The sequence below is a fragment of the Leptidea sinapis genome, chromosome 9 (genome assembly GCF_905404315.1).
Source record: "Leptidea sinapis chromosome 9, ilLepSina1.1, whole genome shotgun sequence".
NCBI classification, from domain to species: domain Eukaryota; kingdom Metazoa; phylum Arthropoda; class Insecta; order Lepidoptera; family Pieridae; genus Leptidea; species Leptidea sinapis.
The window spans coordinates 12,595,790-12,619,653 of NC_066273.1; the positions used below are offsets into that span (position 1 = coordinate 12,595,790).

The following is a 23,864-nucleotide window of genomic DNA, read 5'->3' on the forward strand; positions in this document are numbered from 1 at the left end:
ATAGCTGCCAGAAAACTTTTCATTACCATTATAACCGGTTAAAATGTATGGTGCTCAGCAGCCTAGCGAAATTCTCTCTGACAAAAGCCATTCACTCTTGTATGAAACGTGCAGTCATATTTTATAGATTGACAGATGACAGCTATAATCTTGTAAAAAACAAACATAGCCGAAATCCACTTTGTTTTAAATCAAATTTTCGGTTTCAAACTTAGTCGGATTGTATATGCCATACTGTAATTACTACTATTTCAAACTTACGTTAAATGCCTGCACATTTCATAATAAACTAAATTTCAATTTTTAAATCATAATATGCGGCTCCTGAATGCATCGTGGAGGCTTATGATATGTGGGTAGGTAAAGTAGTGTATGTAACTGCAAATAATTAGGCATTAAAATACACGTGTGATGTTATTATAATAAAAATACTGACACACTCTTACACAAATTATCTTGCCCCAAACAAGGCACAGCCTGTACTATGGGTGCCAGACAACGATATATTTAATACAACATACATACATAAATGCATGTAAACATCCATGACTCTGAAACTACCATTCATATTCATCATATAAATTATTGCACTTACCGGCATTTGAACCCGGGACCTCTAGCTCAGTAGGCAGGGTCACTAACCACTATAAACCCACACTCATATTTAATGCTTTTCATTATGTATAGTAACATAAATTACTGTAATATAACAGCATGTTTGATTAAATGTCAATTTCTAATATTATCGATATCCATACTGTTCACATCACTAGTGCACTAGCAAAGTAAGTAATACATCTAGAAGCAGATCAGAGCAGAGGTAGCTTGCCGGCAATCACAACGCGAGAGCCGGCAGAGCAGTTAGGGTTGCCACTTCTAAGTTATTCAATCATAATATTTATAATCCAAATGCTTAGTAGGTATTAAGAGTTCACGTTTAAATTTAATAGGCATAATAAATAAAAAGTTACTAAACAGTCAAAGAAGCTTATGTGTGTTGTATAGAGAGGTAGGTGAACGAAGCTACGAATAAATAAGTTCGATCAAAGATTCAATTCGTTCGTAGATTCGACGTCGACTAGTAAGGAAGTTGTTCTACTTACACGAAACCGCTCGCCTCGTGTTTTTTGTCATACATTTTGATAATTTTCAATATTATTTATTTCAATTTTTGTAATTGCTAATCAGTTGGCAAACTTTATTTCTCATAATTCGATGTATACGAATAACTTAATCAAATTATATTATGCTTAGTACCTACCAATAAAATTGTGCGATACCAAAATATTGGATACAAAATAGAAGCAGAGTTGACTAATTTAAAACAAATTTTAGATAAAGATGCATTTAGTAAAGTTTTCACTAACGAGTGACTATTTTAGCCAATGCAATGGACAGCAGCAATAAATTTTGTAAGACTGTGTATATGTGCTATAGCCAATTCCAATAAAAAAAAATTAAGAAATACCAACCGACTTTAAAAAAAACCTATTCCAAAACATTATATTAAGCACTAAAAAGTAAAAAAATAATTGTGTATTTACTACAACTTAATAATGGACTTATTTCTAAAGTTCTCCTAAGTTAAATGAAATGAAAAGACTTCCTAAAAGTCAATCCAATAATTACGACAAAATAATGTAGTTACAATAATTATTATATTATTATTATTATTATTATTGTTACAATACAGTACAATTGAGAACCTTTTTTGAAGTCGATTAAAAATGATCGCCGTGCAATAAATGTTTCTTTTACAAAATTACGTAAAAATACATGTGTTATACTTGTACGTATTATAAGGTAGGTATTGTGATAAGTGATGGCATTGTAAGATACTCACGGGAGGCTTTGGTGTTTGTTCTTATGCTAAGCAAATACATGAATGGTGACGTCAAATGGTGTATTAGCACAGAATAGGTAATACTTACGTATGTATTAGTAACAGATGTTCCAGCTTAACAAATATTGTAGGTACTAGTATTTACCGCTTTTATCTCGTTCAATCAGGTTTTCAAACACGCAATGTGAGCTGTCGGTCGCGTGATGAACTAGATGAAGTAAAAGATAACCTGTGTGATGAAGGTCTTAAGCCACCTACCAACCAGAGTTGCAACACGGAGGTGTGCCCAGCGCACTGGGTGGAGGGACCTTGGAGTAACTGCTCGAAGCCTTGTGGAGAAGATGGAACCAGATCGCGGCAGGTTCGCTGTGAGCAGGTCATCAGTAATGGGTAAGCACGCATTTATCACATCAAATGGCGTTATTATAAGTGTAAATGTTAGTTTGTTACGCTTTCACGCATAAACTACTGTAACGATTTCGATTAAATTTAGTACAGAGATGGACTAGAAATTGGAAAAGGACATAGGCTACCTTTTATGGGTGGAGGTTTGAATAGAATTTTATCACAATCAAAGATGATACAATGAAACTTTGTATGCACTTGATAAGAAATAAATAAATATTAGTTCTAGCGTTTTTGAAATTTCGATGTGTGTGGGGATGAAAAAGGGGGCGAAAGAATCCAAGTTTTCACACCTAAAAAAATGCTCCCCAAAGTAACTATTCTACGCGGACGATGTTGCGGGTGAAAGCTAGAATTTATATATTTTTATGAAAATGCGAGAATAGACGAACAGGACGTTCAGATGATGGTGATTAATACGCCCTGCCCATTACAATGCAGTGCCGCTCAGGATTCTTGGAAAGCCCAAAAATTTTGAGCGGCAATACAATTGCGCTCTTCACCTTGAGACATAAGATGTTAAGTCTCATTTGCACAGTAATTTCACTAGCTACTGAAGGGCGCCCTTCAGACCGAAACACAGTAATGTTTATACATTACTGTGTTTAGTAATATATAAATTCAATTTCGACCAATATTTATGGACGATGTGGGATGGAGCCACAACCCGAGAGTCGCACAAACATACCAAGATTTGTAGATTATGCTGCATTCGGACGATTGGCTTAGTTAGAAGAGCGACGGGACGTAACCGCGAAGGCGGGTTCGAATCCCGCATCGTTCATAACTTTTCTTATAAATTATAAAAGAGATTAAACTTAATGAAGTGTGGCTTGAGATTATGCGAAATCAGACCATTTACGGAAATGACGAACAGAACTATTATTGTGGAGCCAACTAGAACTATTTCTGGTTGAAATATCTCCAAGTACTTTTTATATCCTGGTATTTAGGTGTTTGCTGTATCTCAGGCTTATTGGCAACAACAGTTCTGTTCGTGATGTTTAATCTTTCCCAATACTTTGTAGCGTGTATGCACAATACATATATAAAAGGCACATGCCATTAGAAAGATGAGAATATCTAGAATTACTATGTCTAATGAACTCACCTGAACGACAACTTCAAGCCTCGTTAATCAAGGACAAGAAAAGGTTCTATTGAGATTAATCTCAAATCAGCTTTTGAGATTACTATTTGCTTTTCAGATAAGCTTGGAATAACCAACTATTAAAGTACACTTACGCAAGGCTACCTATTGTTCCATAAGTGCATCATGTATTTTTTGAGGATGTGACTTCTAGCTTAGATTATTTTTACGTCTAGAATCTAGATAGAGCCTCTGCAATTAGGCATCGCATAACATTAGACCAGGTTTATTGCTCAAGCCTTTTTTTATGAAAATAAGGGACGAGACGAGCTGTAATTGATACGCCCCACCCATTACAATGCGGTGCCGCTCAGGAGTCTTGAAAAACCCAAAAATTCTGAGCGGCAATACAACTGCGCTCGTCATCTTGAGACACAAGATGTTAAGTCACATTTCCCAGTAATTTCACTAGCTACGGCACCCTTCAGACTGAAACACAGTAAAGTGTGCATGACAAGCTACGTCTTACACTGGCGATAATTAAGTCACTTTGTTTAAGTGTGGGTGCGTTGTTTAAAATAGAGGTTAACAGCTTACCGCTATTTTTTTCGACGTGTTCACAGCTGTCACAGTCTATCTAGAGTCTAGACGTATAAATTATTGTAAAAGACTTCTAAATTCTTTGATATCTTTCAGACATTCGTCAATAGTCGATGATAAGGAATGCATCGAGCTCCACGGACGAAAACCGGCTCGATTCGAGGAATGTAACAAGAACGCAACCTGTCCAACTTGGTTCAAGGGACCATGGAAAGCTGTAAGAAATATTACTCATAATTTCAAATAATATTTGCAATAATAATTATATTTAAGACTATCATAAAAACTTTTCTCGCTGTTTTGAGAAGTAGGAGACGTACGAGCAGTATGTTCAACTGGTGGTAATTGATACGCCCTGCCCATTACAATGAAGTGCCGCTCAGGATTTTTGCCTATGTATTGTCCTGGTAGCATCGCGTATCTTTCTATAGTTTGGTTGTATTTGGTAGAAGAACGCCACTCATCTTCATCCTTACTAATATTATAAATGTGAATGTAAGTTTGTTTGTTACGCTTTTACGCCGGAGCAACTGCACCGATTTTAATGAAATTACACAAGTACAGCGATAGATTAGAGCTTCGGAAAACACAAAGGTTACATTTTATCCTAGAAAAATCAATGATTCCCGCGGGATTTGTGAAAATATAATTATAATTATACCAATAGTAGGTTTAGTTTGCCATAGCAATCTTCCTCGAAATAAGATTCATATAATATGTTGGGAACGGGAGCGAAAACGGGAACCGGAACTGGAATAGGACATGAGATAAACTTCAATTCCAAACCTGCTTATTATTTTTAAAAACCCTTTCGGCCTTACAAATAAACTTGGTATAAAGTTATAACTGATGATAAACAAAGAAAATGCAAAATGTTTACAACATCGTTGACAACACTGTCAATACAATGATATTCTGAAGTTTTCCTAATGACAAGCTGCCTTGCAAATAAACGCGGGAAACGTTATACTCGTACGTCCGAACAAACCAATCGTAAGCAAAATGTCTATTTGTAAACATTTTACAAATTCTTGGTTTATGCTTAGTTATAACTTTATGCCAATTTTATTTGTAAGGCCGTTAATCTACGCGGACGAAGTTGCGGGCATCAGCTAGTTGGCTTGTAATTCTTAGTTTATTCATAATACCTGCTAAATGATTTACGTTTTCATAATTGTTCATAAGCACATTGAGGAATTTTCTAGAAACTGTGACAATCACAATGTTTACACGAGGAATAAACATAAACTTGTTATGACTACTACTCGGCTAGGTCAAGTTAGCGAGTCTTTTGTGGGGCGATGTACGAGTATATGCTTTTACAACAAGATCCCAGAAAAATCTTTAAAACAAAATTATAACGATATTCAAAAGAATTGTTAAAAAACGTTTGTGTGGTTATAACATAAATGACTGTCTTAATGATACCACAGATTGGGAATAGAGCGACCGCCCTCAGGCTATTAAAAATAATAAGTTTAATTGTACAATATTACTTTGTAAACATATTTTTTGATGAAAATAAGCCTGCTTAGTTTGTTACGCCCATTCTACTCAGGCCTGAAGCGTTCTTTTTGGAATGGGTGGTAGTTTTTGACTTTCAATAAGTGATGTCACATCCTATTTTGAATAAAATATTTGAATTTGTTCAATAGTGTGACAAGCTTTGTGGTGAGGGTAAGCAAACCCGGCAAGTGGTCTGTCATCGGCGAGTCAACGGTCGAGTGGAGGTGTTTGGAGACGAGGAGTGTCCTGAAGAGAAGCCACCTGCAGAACAGCCCTGTATCCTGCATCTTTGTGTTGCAGTGGATTGGGTGCTCAGTAATTGGACGGGGGTAAGATATGAGTTACTATTAAACGTAATAGATATCAATTATTATAATAATTGTATAATTAAAATTAAAAAATCCTTACTTTTTTTATTATTTGCCTTAGATTAAGGATTGGCCTCCACTGCACTCCAGATAGATACCGCACTACCTAAGAACAATAGCAATTTTATTACAGCAACTATTAGATGCCTGTGTGCGTGGCATCAAGACACTCAATGGCATCTTTAAAATGTTTGTAACATACGCTTCGTGTTATTTTACATTGAAATTAATAAAACAGAAAATACTTACTAATGATATGTGATCTCCGTGTCTCTCTTATTTCTTATAGTATTTATTTTATTACAAAGTTTTACTACGTAACCCAGCATTTTAGTTTGAGAGTCTGTAGTCTAACCGGATGCGACTACGCCTGTGGTATCTAGCTGGAGCGCAGCAGAGACCAATCCTTAATCGAAGTTATTTACTAATCTATTGTTAGTACTTATTGTACGTAGGTACCTATTTTTTACTCACGAACGCAGCGAAAGAAATGGGATTGCTTATTGTTTCAAATGTATGTTTATAGTCGGTGTTTTTTGTAAAATATATTTTATTGTTATTTTTTTTTGTTTAATGACGATTCTCGATAGATCGAAGATTCTCAATAATGTACTTTACCACACTTTCATGTAATGATATTATTTATAGATATACTAGCTGACCCGGCAGACGCTGTTCTGTCAATAGAAAAAAAAGATGTATTCGGGAATAATGTAGTCTAAAGCCATCGGAAATGTGTAAAACGTATATCTGAATGATCATACCCTGCAACTACCGTTTTTTTAAAGTATTAAGGTGCCATAAGGATATACACATGCCATACAGTCTATTCTGTAGACTTATATAAGATACACAATTCCACCTTACATTAATTTGTTATAATATCTCAAAACGTTCAGACAGCTGTTTCGTTGAAACCTCCCAGACGGCTTAATTTTTTCCGGCACCTCTTACAAACATCATTGAATACAATTTTTTTTAATTTTTTTATTAATGTATACAAAAATCTGTACAAAAACTTTACAAATTATAATCTAAAACCTTCCTCGACCACGCTATCATCCAATCCATTGGTGTAAAGAGCATGAAAATCAGTGCAATCGTTTTTGAGTTTATTGCGAACAGACAGACAGACAGACGCGGCAGAGGACTTTGTTTTATAATATGTTGTGACTATATAAAACAATTGCTAACACTATAAAACGACCCGTAGATTTTTTCACAAACAATATCTGATCTGAGTCATCATTTGTTCTTTGGTATTAAAAACAAACTAAACACTGACTAATTCTTAAAAACTTGGCAAATGGCTAATTTTCCTGAATAAAAATTCAGGTTAAAAAATAGGTGTGATGGCTCTTAACTAAGAAGTTCAATAACCTTGTGTAAGAAATAATAAATTAATTATTTAACGTGTATTTCATCAATAAAATAACTCTGACCGAAGATTCTGTTATAAACGAAATTCAGTTTTTTTACACCCTCTTTAAGAATGTTTGTAGCACGCATTCTGTCAATTCTATGTCAAAGGTTACATTAATAAAGTTTATATTGTCCAAAGCGCTAAGGTTAGATTAGAAATAATTTTATACGGTGGTGAAGTATTCTTAACTTTTACCCCCAATTATTTTTCTTCACCTTCAATTTCCATAAGTACCTTCTCCTGACAATAACGAACACATCAAAAAAAGAATTAGCGAAATCGGTTCAGCCGTTCACGCGTGATGCCGTCAAGGGAAATAGGGATTCATGTAAATATAGATATATCTGTAAGCATTTTTTTTTGTTTGAATAAATTACTTTGAAAATAAATATCAAATGTTTGTGTTCCAGTGTGATACATGTTCATCTAAAAACAGAACTAGGGTAGCCCAATGCGTGACTGAAAACCGCCAAGTGGTTGATCCAAGCATGTGCAGTTATCATCAAATGCCAGTTTTGGAAGAGCCGTGCGATAAAGACAAATTACCTGATTGCGAAGTACAATGGTACGCGACCCAGTGGAGCAAAGTACGTATTATACTATTACTGATGACCCGTGGCTCATGCCTGCCAGACTAACTTTTTCGCTTATTTTTTATATGACTTCATGGGACGAGACAAGCAAGAGGTTCAGCTAATGGTAATTGATACGCCCTGCTTATTACAATGCAGTGCCGGCCAGGATTCTTGAAAAAAAAAACAAAATTCAAACCGGCACTACAATTCGCTCGTCGCCTTGAGACAAAAAGATGTTAAGTCTCAGTTGCCCAGTAATTTCACTAGTTTTTATTAGTTCACACATTACTGTTTCACAGCAGAAAAAGGCACCGTTGTGGTGCTACTCCGCGCTATTTGATTGAACCCAAATTTGTGAGTGGCTTCAATTTGAGATATGAGATGTAAAGTATCATTTGCCCAGTAGTTTTACTAGCTATGGCGCCCTACAATCTGAAATATTGGGCGTATGCTGAGACGTAGACGAAGCTCGCAGAGCAAGGCAGAGCAGATTTTGTGACATATGTACCTACGTACTAAGAGCTACGTAGGCTGCGGTGCAAACATGTACGGCGCAGACATGCTTCTGTCCTGCTCTGCGTCTCGTGGTAGCGCCGGTCGCGGGCACAGATTTCTGTGTGATGCATGCATGGTTTTTACCGCTAATTCAACTTTGCACACATGTTTTTTCCAGGTTATTCTTGGATCAGATTATTTAATTGAATTAGTGTGTTGTGGACATTGTTTGTGTTAAATTTATCATTCAGACTATAAAAAAAAAACAAAAGACGCTCGTGGCCTATGTCTGCCTCGCCTTCCCTGCCCTGCTAATTCTGTACTGTGCTGTAAAAAAAGTATTATTAAAAAATACTGCTTCAGGGCTGATACACGGCGCCGCTGTGGTGTCCACCTATACGGAATACTGTAGAACTACTAGCATAAAGAATAAAGTTATAAAAAAAACAATGTTTTATGATGTTTTTAATAATAATTAACTTGTTGACTTTACATCACTTTAGAACGGTTGAACATTAAAAATATTTTCTTCGTTTTAGTTCGGCTAGGCAATTAATGATTTTAAATCGTTAAGGTTTATTTTTTCCTCTTTTTTTGTCTCAAAACGAAATAAATATAACAATATTATTATTCTTTTTATTGAATATTCGTCTACTGTCTTGGTCTTTCTGTTCAGGTAATAAAGATAATGGTCGATATAGAGATACAGATGGGAAAGTAAAGTTTATAAAAAATCTGTAAATTGTTCCCTTACTTTAATTTCTATAAATAATTTCAGTGTTCAGCGTTGTGTGGTAAAGGTAACAAAACACGTCTTGTATTCTGTGGACGATACGACGGGGTATCGGTGGAGAAGGTTGATGACAAGGAATGCAGCAAACTAGAACGATACAGCGATACCAAGGAATGCGAAGTCCCGAATGAAAAATGTCCAGCACAGTGGTTCGCGGCACCGTGGACTAATGTTTGTTGAAACATTATATCGATTTAACGATTAAAATAGGAATAGGACAGGCTCTCAAAGAAAAATTTTAAGAAATAAATATTATGACTGTTCATTGTCAGTACACTTATGAAAATTTAATATACGTTCACAAAAATTACATCACCATATTGCTCATAATGGTGATTTTCATTATTATAACACTACAAATAAGGTATTGTTTGTAACTAATTCTAGCAGGCTTCATAAAATGTATACACTTTTATAATAAAGTCCCAGCCACTGTTCAGGCATTATCTATAAATAAATTTAAATATTTTATTAAAAATAGCTCTGTCGTAGTGGAGTAGTAGACTCCACAGCTGAATATCTAAGTGATCCGACAGCCTGGGACTAGATTATGATTATTTTATAGCAATAGCAATGACAGTACAATAGTGTATATTTGATTAAAACGAGCGCAAAAATAAGAATGTTGGGAGAATTTCTTGCACCGCTTCTTCTCTTTCAGAGCGCCATTTCTTTCCGAAGCGATAGTAGTGTCGTATATTAGAAATGACATCAAAAAGAATTCTAAAGTAATTAATTTTGAGAAAATAAATGAGTTTTATGCCTTTTAATAAAACTAAGTGAACCACATCAATGCTGCTGTGGCGAGTAGGTACGTAGATGCTTTAGAACGTCAGGAGATGTCCAGCCTAAAATTGGCAGACCGTTCCAGTTGTCACGTCAGCATTAGTGAAGCCATCCGCAGGACATTTGCCGCTCCGAATATACCGTCTTGATGACAGGCGTCCTGATGGCTTGACCTCCCATAAGCTCGGGGAATGCTGGTGGCCTAGGACGCGACTTGCGTCGACATTATGGTTCCTCTTAATGTCCAGGCTATTTCATTTAGTGCTGGAACTGTTGCTTTGACTGCCAAAGATAGAAAACTTAACACATATATCGGTCTCAGTTAACGCTATATCTTCGTGCTGTTTTGTGTCGAGTCACTTGGTTCGAGTGGTCCAGCGGTGCGGATAATTCACAAAGTACTAACTAAGCGTCTAAACAGAGGCACAGGAAACCCAAGCGCTGGCAGCTATTTCGGTCAACGGATCAGCAGAATTCTGCCAGTATTCTTGGTACATTTTTCGTAGTTTTTACTTCATGATTACAAAAGCATCGATTCCTTGTGGATGAATAAATTTAAAATCTAGTATAGGTACTATTGCAATTTACAAAAGTTACTGATATGACGTCATTCAATTATTGATGTACGCCAAACCGACTCTTCGTCATTTGGCTGTAACTCGTCGTATCACAATCTGGATATATTATAGTAAAGGAGAAGAGGGTAGTAGAATATTTCTATGCGGAAAAAAAATATTATGAATAATATTTTTGTAAATTTACATTTCAGTGTACAAAGGTATGCGGCGGCGGTGAACAGAAACGAGCAATTATGTGTCTTCGCGGTAACAAGGAGTCTAAAGACTGTGCTGAAGATTCCATTCCTGAGAACTGGCGATCATGTAATGAACAGCCCTGTGATGAAGGTAACTGTCGTATTTTATCTTAGCTGAAGAAAGGTAAAATAATAAGGAACCTCGGGTTCCCGATAATCCCAATCAATATCAGTTGTTCCTTTGTACATTTGTATTGTATAACTCACGTTTCGTCTACTAACTTGGAGTATCTATACTTATTGTTAGCTACGAGACGGGCAGATAGGTACATTTATATAACACTAATGATTTATCTTATACCTACCTACATATTTTAAACAAAAGTTCATAATGTTAATGAATTAATTTAGTTTTGACTATTTATTTACCTTGTGTTAAAATAATAGATTTTTTAAATCAATATCCATAATCAATTGTTATACTATGATGCATCACAATAACAAAACGATATTAGCGGTACTAACGGTACTACCATTAGCTGTCAGCTTAGCCGCCCATACTGTCAGACGCTGGTAATTTATTGATTTAGCCATCCGATCTCGATGTGGGCAACTAACTTCATTTACCTTGGAAGATATATATATAGACGACCACCAAATATTATATTTATATATATAAGAATGAATTGGTGTTCGTTAGTCTCGCTAAAACTCGAGAACGGCTGGACCGATTTGGCTAATTTTGGCCTTGAATTATTTGTGGAAGTACAGGGAAGGTTTAAAAGGTAAATAAATAGGAAAATGCTCGGAATTAAATAAAAACAACAAATTTTTTTTTTGCTTAGATGCGTACCCCGTCGAATTTATTGACGCAACGGTTTGACAGTTATGCTGTGAAACAATTTCATTACAACAACAGGGTGCATTTTTACGAAGCAATTCTTGATGTTATGAAATATTATTGCCAAATTCATAAAAAACATTATCTTATTTATTATATACAGAACAACGTCTGTCGGGTCAGCTAGTATTATATATAATATTTGGTAGTCGTCTGTTATCATATAATGCAAAACGATAGTTAGATATGAATCTTCATTACTAGTTCAAAATACAGTGTCCTAGAAATAGGTTTTTGAAGACACATAGTTCTTTGTCTACACTATTATTTAGTGATAATACTTATAGTAAATGTTATACTTACAGACCAAATGCTACCATTGAATACTAAGTCTACACCCATTATGGATGATGATTACATTCTCGGGGAATGTATTGAGTACGAAAAGGACTACGAAGAAGAAGGAGCCGAAGTTATTGATGACACTCTTCCCAGTAATGAGGCAAGCTAACATATTCCTTTTCTGTTTGTTTTATGAAACTATTTAAGTTGAGTGAGTTGAGAGAGAAAAATTGTTGCTGCTGATAAATTATTTGAGCACAGAACCTGTACGGTGATTCCCGGGCTTAGATTTCAATATCGTTTTTGCAAGCCCTTTTTGTTTTTCGTAATCTATTTTTGGTACTCTCCGTTCAGTTAATTCTAAATATAGGCTGACATTATTATTTTATTATTTTTGTTTCAGCTCGACGTCATGTTTAGTGATAGCCCAGGTAACTATTGATTCTCGTAACACTAATATCCAAAAAAGTAAATAAAAAAAAAGCGTGGAAAATCTTAAAAAATCCCAAATACATTAGTAATTTATTATCCGTATTGACGATGGGTATCCTTACGCTTTGTATCTTTAAACGCAAAGCCCAACACCGATTTTGCGAATTTTCTGGTGGTGCACAAGAACTGCCAGTATACAAAAGACAAATAATTACACATACATTACACAATAACGACCGTTCCCAATATACTATCTACAGATAGAGATAAATTACTACCTTCTACTGTCAGTAACTAGCTGTCAATAATGTGAAGCTGTCCCAATATACCCGATAAGTCAGTCTTATCGCCAGTTCACTGTTGCAATTTCCATAAAAACTTATTTTTTTTTTTAATTTTCATAAAAGCTATACGTCGTCCCATTGACAGACAGCGTGTACGGATAAGATGAGTTACCATCGATAAGTTTATTGAGACAGAAAAGTCACCAGTAGTTCTGATTTTAATCTCAAGAACGCCACAACCGGAGATAGGCTGAATATTTGGAATGGCCGTTAGGCAACCACTGCCTGTAATATTTGTAAAGTAGTTTGCAGCAAGAGTCACCATGAAAAATTATAAAAGATTCTAGAATTTTTGGTAAAACATGCATTAAAAGTCCTCAACTCCTTAATAATTTAATAACTTCATAAGACGAGGCACACGTAATCCGAAACTTTAGATAGAGAATTGTTGTGAAATGATACTATAAAAACTGCCACAGGTAACTGCATATCTCTTTTTTCAGTTCTAGAAGGCTCTGGTGGCTGGACCGCTTTCACTGAAATTGAATCAGAATTTACTACTGAAGAAGGCTCTGGTGCAGGTATTTTTTTGTTAATCTATATATATAAGAGATTTCCACGTATATAGTCACTCATCACGATATTTCTGGAACCATAAGCCGTAGAGACTTCAAATTTGGTAGGAATATTCCATTCGCCGAGTAGAGGTCAGCTAAGATTTCGGAATTTCAGATTTTTCGAAATTCCACCCGCAAGAGTTTTTTTTTATTATGAACAGAACAACGTCTGTCGGGTCAGCTAGTTACATATAAATTATAGGATAATTTTCCACAGTTATAGGATACCAATGTTATTAAGCTTGTGTGTTGAATAGGATAGGATCAAAGGGTCCACTAAAACGAGACCATAAATTTCATTAGCCAAACAAATGTTAGACATCTTTAAAAGAATTGTTTTTAAGTTTCGCAAATACGTAATTGACATAAAAACTGTAATTATATTCTCTCTTATTTTAAAAATTGTTGGATATAGTTTTTTTGTTCTTACATTATATGTTCCGTTTTCAGATATAAGTGTAACGGAGGTAACGGTAACTCTTAGCGAATTCACAACAGATACTAACACAGATGAATCTACTGATATCACTATAGCATCGACAACTTTAACAAATACCAATAAACCTTCTGAACACACTACAGAAACCGAAACAAACACCGACGAAACTACGGAAAGTACTGAAGAATCCACAACTGTAACAAACACAAACAATAATGCTGAAAGCACTATTTATTCATCAACTACTGACATTGCAACTAAGAGTACGATTGATTCCACCACTGGAACAAATATTGTACAATATAGTGAAAGTACGACCGGAACAAATACAGATAATGTAACAGAAATTAATTTAGATTCAACAACTGAAACAATTACTGATGAATCTACTGAAAGTAGTGTAGAACCCACAACTGGAACAAATATTGAAATTACTATAGTTTCAACAACTGAAACAAATACTGATGAATTTTCTGATAGTACTGTAGAAACAACTACAGATACTGCTACTGATACTACTTTAGAATCTACGACTACAACAAATAATGACAATGGAACTGAGAGTACTATAGATTCAACAACTGAAACTAATACTGATGAAACAACTGAAAGTACTGTAGAAACAACAACTGATAATACTACTGAAATAAGTATAGAATCTACCACCGGAACTAACAATGACAATGAAACTGAAAGTACTATAGATTCGACTACAGCAACAAATACTGGCGAATCTTTCGAAATTACCATAGAATCTACAACTGGTACAAATACTGACGAATCTTATGAAAGTACTATAGAATCTACAACAGGAACAAATGGAGAAAATGCTTCTGAAAGTACTTTCGAATCGACGAAAGGAACAAATACTGACAATGGAACTGAAAGTACAATAGAATCCACTACTGAAACGAGTACAGATAGTACTATTGATAGTACTATTAAATTCACAACTGGAGCAAATACCGACGATGAAACTGAAAGCAGTTTAGACAGCACAACTGGAACAAATACTGACAAATCATCTCAAAGTACTGTAGAATCTACAACAGACAGCTCTACTGAAACAACTATAGAATCTACAACGGGAATGAATACGGATGAATCTACAAGTGGCACAACTGATGTAGGTCTTCAGACTGGTAGCACAGAAATAGGTGTGTATTTTATAGTAGGTAATTAGTACATAAGTTATTCTTCCATAATATATTTATTCCTACACACTTAAGAGTTCTTTAGCTTGGGTATTCATCCACCTGATTTCTGTAGACGAAGTATTGATTGACTATTGAGAAGCTCTACATAAATATTTCTTTAGATTATTGACCAACGAACTTGTGGGTAACCTGATGGCCACAATAATAACCCATAATACCAATATATTTGGATGACTTTCTAAAGTACACGTATTTCACCTTTCAAGAGGAAAAGTCTCCAAGTAACATTGACTCACCATATCAATGTTTGATTAAGATTATGCAAAAGCATAGCAAAATGACCTTCCGCAAACAAACGCGATCCAATTCCACTTTTATGAAATTTTAGTAGTTATGGTGAGTCAAGCAAGGCATGTTTCAAGTGATTGATGAAAATCCATAACTTTATTGCACTGTGAATGAGCTCGTCGCCAAATACGTGACATACGATGTTATGTCTAAGTAAACAAGTAATTTTGTTAGCCATGGCGCTCTTCAAGCCGAAAGATAACTAATAGTGCTCGGGAGAAAAGGGGGCAAGTACTATTGCAAATTAATACGAATTACAAGTCGTATATATTCAGCACCATAATTTATTCGTGCAATGAGACTCACTTTGTTGGACCGATAATATTGAATTGAAATTCTATATTGTTATACCTTATTAATCGTGTGTTGTATTCTGTCTGTATCTTTTTGTTATAACCTCCTTTTACCACTCACATTATTTTACTAAAATTATTTACGATAACAGGAACAGAAATAGTCTCGACAACAGATGCTGGGTTCAGTTCGACTGAAAGCTCTACTATAACAGAAGCTGAAACAACACAGACTGGAACCAGTGAATATGCTGAAACATCTTCCACCGAATCTAACGAACCAACATCATTAACGCAAGAAAGTACTACTGAAGGTAAATAAATCAAATAAATACTATAATTCTTTCTAAAATTCATAAATCAAAGGATTATATGGCGGCCAAAACTTGGTTGTGTTTGCCTAGTCTGACGGCCAATCAGCATGTCCTAAATTTTTAGATCCATAGAAGCAATTTTTAAGAAGACACGCGTAGCATCGAATATTGGGATTATATTTAATAGGTAATATTTTGAAGAGAACGGGTTTGATTTTCTGTGTGTTTTATAGATTACTCAAAACTACTTAACCGATTTTATGAATATTATCTGCAGTGATTAATATAGGCTACATTTATTTCTAAAATTTGACACTTTCTATTTGTTCTTCGAAAGTTTCTTCAATTGGGCAGTCATTATTGGACGTGCACTGCAAAAGCTATATGGGGCTTGGCTATATAATATTAAAGAGATTCTTTGAAGTTCAAAATAGTTCAGGTTGCTCAAAAAATATTATATGCCAATCCAATTGACACTTTGTTACATTTATTACATTTAAAACATATTTACTTTTATATACTTCAACAGAATATACGTAATATTAATTAAATAGAGACAAATAAGGTTTTCGATGTAATTTAAGTCGCTAATAAGGTTGAGATATAAGTAAGCTGACATTTGAACAAACGTATTACACAACAAAATTAAGTGGTACTTAGATTTACTTTTTCTAATAGTATCTAAATATATCTATAATATCTGTAATAATGTTTGGAGATATTCATTTTTATTTTAATTATTTCTGATGTTAAATAAAAAAAAATACAAAAAAAAAACAACGGACTTCAAAAAACACTTTTCTAAAACAATAAATGTAATATGCACTAAAAACAAAAAAAAATATTGCGTATTTTTATAGAATCTAATTAATTAATCTAATTCTAGTCACAATTATTGTTATTCTTGAAATCGGTGTCCTCCCGCCGCCTTGTCACGTTGTGCGTGCCACACAAGCATATCTCACCTACAGCTATGTATATATGTAGTTACAAACCTACCTTGGCTGACATCCACTCCAACATATCAAACGACAACAATTTAAATTATTGTTATTTTTTGACTTTTAGTGTACACACTAATAATTTGTCTAAATATATTGTGTAGACCTACTAAACTTTGCAATGCAGTAATGAACGTAAGCTAATGATTACAGACAATAGAAATTCGTTAATTTGCATCTTAGAATTGAAGAGTTTCGTTACTTTGTCATGGATTCCATGACAAAGTAACGAAACTGATTCCATTCCAAACTCTCACCAAACGACCTTTGAAGTATGTATATCCTTTCCAATAAATAATAATCATCAAAATCGGTTCGCGCGATATTGAATTATTCGTCCATTTATCGCGCACATACTTTTAGCAAATGGTATTCTAATGGATGCCATTGTCAGATCTAGACCAAATTACAATTGGACCACACGGGAAGCACCAGCTTTCAAAAAAAGAATAATAAAAATCGGTACACACAGTCGAAAGATCTCAGGTAACAGACATAAAAAAACATACTGACGAATTGAGAACCTCCTCCTTTTTGAAGTTGGTTAAAAAGCCACCAATAGTCATCATAATATGGATAGTTAATATCTAATAGAAAATCGTGTTTAAATGGTAATTTTATGTTTTAGCTCAATTGGACTGGAAATCAACTGTGGAAGTATACACTCAACGGCAGAAATGTAAGATTAGGCGTAAGATCGCTAAATGCACGGATATTCGGATATATCCGTACGGATGCTGTCCTGACAAACGAACACCTGCGAAGGGGCCTTTCGATCTAGGTATTGGTCTTTATTTAAATATTACTTTTTCACTTCTTTTTGTTCTTTCTTAACTAATAAATAGAGAATTGAATCATGGATGTTCCATTAACTGAATTATAATCAGCAACCGATTGCTGACAAACGGACTCAGTATCTACTATCTTAAAATTTCCTACTATGCAAGACGAAACTGAAATATGAATATGATTTATCTCCAAATAGAAATAAATTAAAAGGTGTACTTTATAGGCACTTCCCAATAAACTATCTACAGATAGAGATAAGTTACTATCTTATACTGTAAGTAATTAGCTGCCAGTAATCTGAAGCTGTCCCAATATATCCGATAAGTCATTCTTATTGCCAATTCACTATTGCAATTTCCATACAAACTTCTATCCCTGGTAAGCTATACGTCGTCCCATTGACAGACAGCGTACGGTATGTACGGATAAGATGAGTTAACGTCGATAAGTTTATTGGGACAGAAAAGTCAACGATAGTTACGATTTTTTATCTCAAGGAGATATTGGAATATTGGAAAAGGCCGTAAGTCAACGATCTGGGCACGCAATAAAAAAAATGAATGCAACAGCTACAAAAAATAAAAGTTTACTTTTGTTGTAAGGTTGTAAGAACATTACGACGTGCGCTGACACAAAGTACGGTTGCTGTCCCGACGGTGTATCACCAGCTCTGGATGATAAAGGAGCGGGCTGTCCTGTCACACCCTGTAACGAGACGCTCTACGGCTGCTGCAAGTCTGACAACATTACTGCTGCTACTGGAAATGATGATGAAGGATGGCCCGTAATACCAGCCTGCAAGACTACAGAGTAATTTAACTAAATAGTAACAAATATTTAATGGAGTTTCAACAATTTCAAAATATTCGTTTAATTTTGTGTAAATGTGTATTTTCGAAATCTTAGGGTATCCCATGTGCTGGCCATCTCTGCTTGGTCACGTTCTTCGGTTTTGAAGGTCCTGTCCGTAATTCAAGGATTTCGTTAGGTTACTTCTTTATTGCGGTCGTAAGTGGTAGGCTAATAATTGTCAGATTGAAGATCTGGTCCGACATGCGGCTAGGTGATCGTCGGCGTGGTCTTCTGCTTTCCACCTTGCCTATTACTATCAACTTGTCTAAATTACTCGAAAGGCGTCGGTCTAAGTGGTAAAAATACCCCAAGAACTTTTGATAGCAAATTGTGAACAATCTAGTGCCCATGCGAAGTTACTCCTCCGAGGTATCCTTCTCCAACACCACATCTCAAACGCCTCAGGGTTTTTCTTTTCTGCCGCTCGGTGCTGCTCATATGAAAATAGAAGTTCTTTCTCAGCTTTAGTCACGGATCATCGCTGTTGGTATCGACTAGTCGACGAAACTGATTTAAATAAAAAAAATCATAATGTCTCACGAAAGCGAATCTTACACAAATAATGTATAATTAAAATATAAATAAGCTCTAAGCTTGACCTCATTATTTAAATTATATATTATTTTATTGAGATTAATGCATCCAATATACGATATTTTATATTTATGCATTTAATTCTTTATTATTTTTCATGAAATAATTTATATTATTCAAACACGACTCATATATTTGATGCAGCACCTTACAACCAAATTTGTTATGTATATTACAGCGATTGTAAAATACTCTATTTGATTGAAAGAAGTGGCCGTTGAGTTTCTTATTATGTTGTTCTCACGAGCGCAACTTTTTACGAACATATAGCAAATTCAGTAATTTAGAAGAAATATTTATAGTGACGATTCAGAAGCGCTTAGTTTAAGCCTGAAGGTTATTTGACTTTGACTTGACTTTAAAAAAAGATTTAATAATTTAATTCTCGGATTAGTTACCCTAAATTTAATAAATTTGAATATTACTTATAATGTCATCACCAAAATTCTTTTTTCAGATTTGGCTGTTGCGAAAATGAGCCCATTTCCGCTTCAGGACCTAACAAGCAAGGATGTCCTGAAACAGGTATGTAAACGTCTATTACTTAAACAAGAACATATATCAACAACGATTGAATCTGTACAGACAATATGTACACAAAAACCCAACTAATTATATACTCTATAACCAAGCTATCAATTGGTGAAAACGACATGAAAATTGGTGTAATAGTTGTTGAATTTATCGCTAACAGTTTTATAATAAAATGTAGTGATAAATAATACTTTATTTTGTTCTAGAAGTAACAACGACAGAAGGTACTACAGAGTATTCAGAGATTTCCACCACATCGACAGGTATTTATTATCTTTATGAGTTAATACCTACAGATAAAAGATTACTGGTAGCTTTTATGAGCAAAAAGTGACGAGACGAGTTTAGCGCCTCTTAGAATTCTTGATGGAACTCGATATTCTGACTACGCAATAAACCTCTTCACTTTGACACATAAATAACGGTACAAGAATTTTATGATTGTTTTGACCCCTCCCCCGTCATAGCTGGTCATATTTGTAAGACCCTCCCTTACTTAGTGTGATGTTAGATATTTCGCAATTATACATTTAATTTAAATAATACTATGATTTATAAACGTTATTGTTATGTAACATACTCATAACATATTATTTTTTTCAGAAACCCTTACAACAGACAGTTCGACAAGCTTCACAGGTATGTTAATATTTGAATTTTGTAACAAACTCCAACGCTGTTCTGTCAATAGAAAAAAACCGGTTGGTATGTATTCTATGTAGGTATTCGGGAATAATGTAGTCTAAAGGCATCAGGCAAGGAGTAAAATGAAATAACGACATATGACATATTATAAAATCATTCAGAAAAACAACGTATTTCTGAATGATTTTATAATATGTCGTAATAAAATGATAAGGATTAATGTCGTATTTGTGTAAAAAGCTATTATATTATTCTACCTACTAAGCTAGAGGTCCCGGGTTCGAATCCCGGTAGGTGCAAGCATTTATATGATGAATATAGATGTTTGTTTCCGAGTCATGGATGTTTAAATGTATTTATGTATGTTTAAGTAAGTATATTGTATTAAATATATCATTGTCTTGTAACCCATAGTACAGGCTATATATGCTTAACTTGGTGCAAGATAATTTGTGTAAAAAGTGTGTCAATATTATTATATTATCGCTTTATAAATGCAAATTTTTTAAAGTTCTAAAATGGATATAGTATGTTATCCTTAAGAGATATGTATATGCCATGGCAGACTTTTGTGTAGACGCACTTATATATAAGATACACAGTTTCACCAAAAATTATTTTGTTATATCTCAAAGGGTTTACACAGCGTTTTCGTTGAAAGCCCCTAAACGGTTTATTTTTTCCGACAGCTCCACAAAGTATCGTTAATGATTGTAAAAATGTATGCAACAACTTAACATATTTCACCACCAAGAAAATCGGTGCAGTAGTTATGAGTTTATCGCGAACAGACAGACAGACAGATGCGGCGAAGGACTTTGTTTCATAATATGTAATAATAAAATACTAATTAGTAATTAAAGTGAAACTTTTATTATTTCGCCTAATATTTTTCGTCCATCTGTCGCATGTCGTATAACAGCCGCGAAGTAAGAGTGAATTTCAATTTCATATACTGTTTTCAAGTCACGTTGCCTGAGTGGCTTACGGCGCCGCTGGTTCCCGAGAGGGAGAGTAGGTTCGAACCCTCCCTCTCGGGAACTGACAATTGTTTTTTTTTTTTTTTACATTATAATTTTTAAGGATAAGTAAAACATATTATATATAATTTGTTGGTGTCATTTCTAATATACTAGAAACTATCAAAATCTAAACTTCGGAAATATATTATGGTGCTCTGAGAAGAAGCGGCGCAAGAAACTCTCCCAGCATTCTTCTTTTTTGCGCTCTTTTTAATAAAATATGTAACAATATTGTACTGTAATTGTTATTGCTATAAAATAAATAAAACATTTAATTTTTTTATAGATAATGCCTGAACACTGGCAGGTACTTTATTATAAAAGTGTATTCATTTACCCTTATATATGTATTTTATACATATGTATTTCTAATGTTATTATATGTTATTTTGTGAAAAATGTTTCACTTGCATTATGGTTTCCTCCTCCTCCTCGCGTCGGTTTCCTCAGTGCTGAGGGTCGTGATCATCTCGACAGAGTACTTTGTTGCGTATTATTTGCCGCCATCTGCCCAAAAAAGTTTAACTTTAAAGTTTATTCTATATCACCTTCAATTATTTTTTATATTATTTCCTTAGACCTAGAAGCCGAGACTACAACAGTGGTCTACACCGAAAGTACAACAGGTATTTAAAAATATTTTTATGTATAATACAGTTTTATAAGATTTCACAGAACTTATATTCTTGAAACTAATATAATATATAAAAATACGAAAGAAATAAAGTTAATTACCACAAAAATTTACTATAAGAATTAAGTCATCGTCAAAACACGCATTCAACTCTCAAAAATGCATTTTATTTGTATAATAATTTTAAAATGTTAATTAAATTTTAAAATTATTTTTCTACCTAGCCTACCAGTTATAGGCTCCTTTGTACTGGATGCAGGTTAGATTATGGGTACCACAAGGGCGCGTATTCCTGCCGTGAAGCAGTAATGTGTAAAAATTACTGTTTCGGTCTGAAGGGTGCCGTAACTAGTGAAATTACTGGGTAAATGAGTCTTCACATCTTATGTCTCAAGGTGACTAGCGAAATTATAGTGCCGCTCAGATTTTTTGCGTTTCTCAAGAATCCTGAGCGGCTCTGCATTGTAATGGACAGGGCGTATCAATTACTATCAGCTGAACGAATAAGACTAAGGCTAAAACGGGACGTTACATAGCCAAGCGTGACAAGTCAGTCTAATTAAATATCCATAAAATAATATGATCAGCGCGCCTAAAGAAGTTTCACTACAAGAAAAGACTTAAATATTTTTTATAGAAGTTTGTCCTCCACAAACGAGCATTCCTAATGTTAAGTAATCACCGCCGCCCACATTCTCTTGCAACACCAGAGGAATAACAGGAGCGTTTCTGGCCTTTAAGGAAGGTGAACGCGCTATTTTGAAGGTACCCATTCCACAGCTTTGTTGTACGTGGATGAAAGTTCCTTAAAACCGCACTGTGGAGGAACGCCACATATCCAGATAGTAGGGATGATATTATAATTTGTGGCGTGTCGTGCGAAACTGGAATTTGGCGGTAGGAATCAGATGAAACAGCCCTCCGGAACAGTCTCCGTGATAAATGCGGTAAAAGCGAGGTCGCAACGCAACAATAAGGGATTTAAATCTACAAAACACAGAATTATAATTCTTCAATCTTCATATTGTTTTCGCTTACAATCTCATATTAACATACGTGAATGTATTAAAATTATAATTAAATCAAAGTCTCATCAATCCGCTATTTCATTCTAATGATTTTTAATTTCTCCCTCAGATGTTACGACAGACGACTGTACCGCTTCTGAATATGGATGTTGCCTTGATAACATCACTGAAGCTTCAGGACCTAACGGCCAGGGATGTCCATGCAGTATATCTGAATTTGGCTGTTGTCCTGATAATGTCACAGCAGGTAATACATCACTTCATCATCATTATTTTTTGTTTTAATGGAAAAGGAGAACAAACGAGCGTACGGGCCACCTGGTGTTAAGTGATCACCGCCGCCCACATTCTCTTGCTACACCAGAGGAATCACAGGAGCGTTGCCCGCCTTTAAGGAAGGTGTACGCGCTTTTTTTGAAGGTACCCATTTCGTATCGTTCCGGAAACACCGCATAGGGAAGTTCATTCCATAGCTTTGTAGAACGTGGAAGAAAGATCCTTGAAAACCACACTGTGGAGGACAGCCACACAACCAGATGGTGGGGATGATATCCTAACTTGTGCCGTGTCGTGGGAAGGTGAAATTCGGCGGCAGGAATAAGGTGAAATAGCTCTTCGGAACACTCCCCACGATAAATACGGTAGATGACACACAATGAAACGATATCTCTACGCAACGCCAAGTGATCCAGCAGTTCACAGAGCACTGGGTCCCCGACAATTCGAGCTGCTCTGCGTTACATGCGGTCAAATGGATCGAGCTGATACTGGGGGTGCGCCAGACCCGTGATGACAGCAATAATGATTTCAGCCGGAAGACGTCCACTGATCGATCCTATCCATATCTCATCCAACCTTTTCCGGTGATCTTGACCAGATCGTCGATTACATAACTCTATTCGGTTCATTATTGACCACAAATTATTTTTCCGCTTTTGCAGATATATTTAAGATTTTGTACCGAAATAGTTCTAATGAGAAGCCCTGCTCCACTGTCAAACTGTCTGCTAACAGTAGTAATTTTTCACAGTGTGTATTGCTGTGACGATACCATAATGAT

At 35.0% G+C, this 23,864-nt stretch overlaps 1 protein-coding gene across 1 annotated transcript in view; it reads left to right on the forward strand.

The window, feature by feature from the left end:
* Positions 1–18,309, forward strand: part of LOC126966095 (papilin-like) — a 28,258-nt gene extending 9,949 nt beyond the window's left edge. The window contains exons 6-17 of the mRNA XM_050809970.1: positions 2,011–2,233; positions 4,035–4,155; positions 5,594–5,773; positions 7,646–7,822; positions 10,654–10,789; positions 11,845–11,981; positions 12,225–12,252; positions 13,041–13,118; positions 13,605–14,750; positions 15,544–15,705; positions 17,335–17,487; positions 18,098–18,309. Of these exons, the coding sequence (XP_050665927.1) occupies positions 2,011–2,233; positions 4,035–4,155; positions 5,594–5,773; positions 7,646–7,822; positions 10,654–10,789; positions 11,845–11,981; positions 12,225–12,252; positions 13,041–13,118; positions 13,605–14,750; positions 15,544–15,705; positions 17,335–17,487; positions 18,098–18,309 (2,753 nt within the window). The remainder of the gene's footprint in view (positions 1–2,010; positions 2,234–4,034; positions 4,156–5,593; positions 5,774–7,645; positions 7,823–10,653; positions 10,790–11,844; positions 11,982–12,224; positions 12,253–13,040; positions 13,119–13,604; positions 14,751–15,543; positions 15,706–17,334; positions 17,488–18,097) is intronic.
* Positions 18,310–23,864: the final 5,555 nt, after the last annotated feature.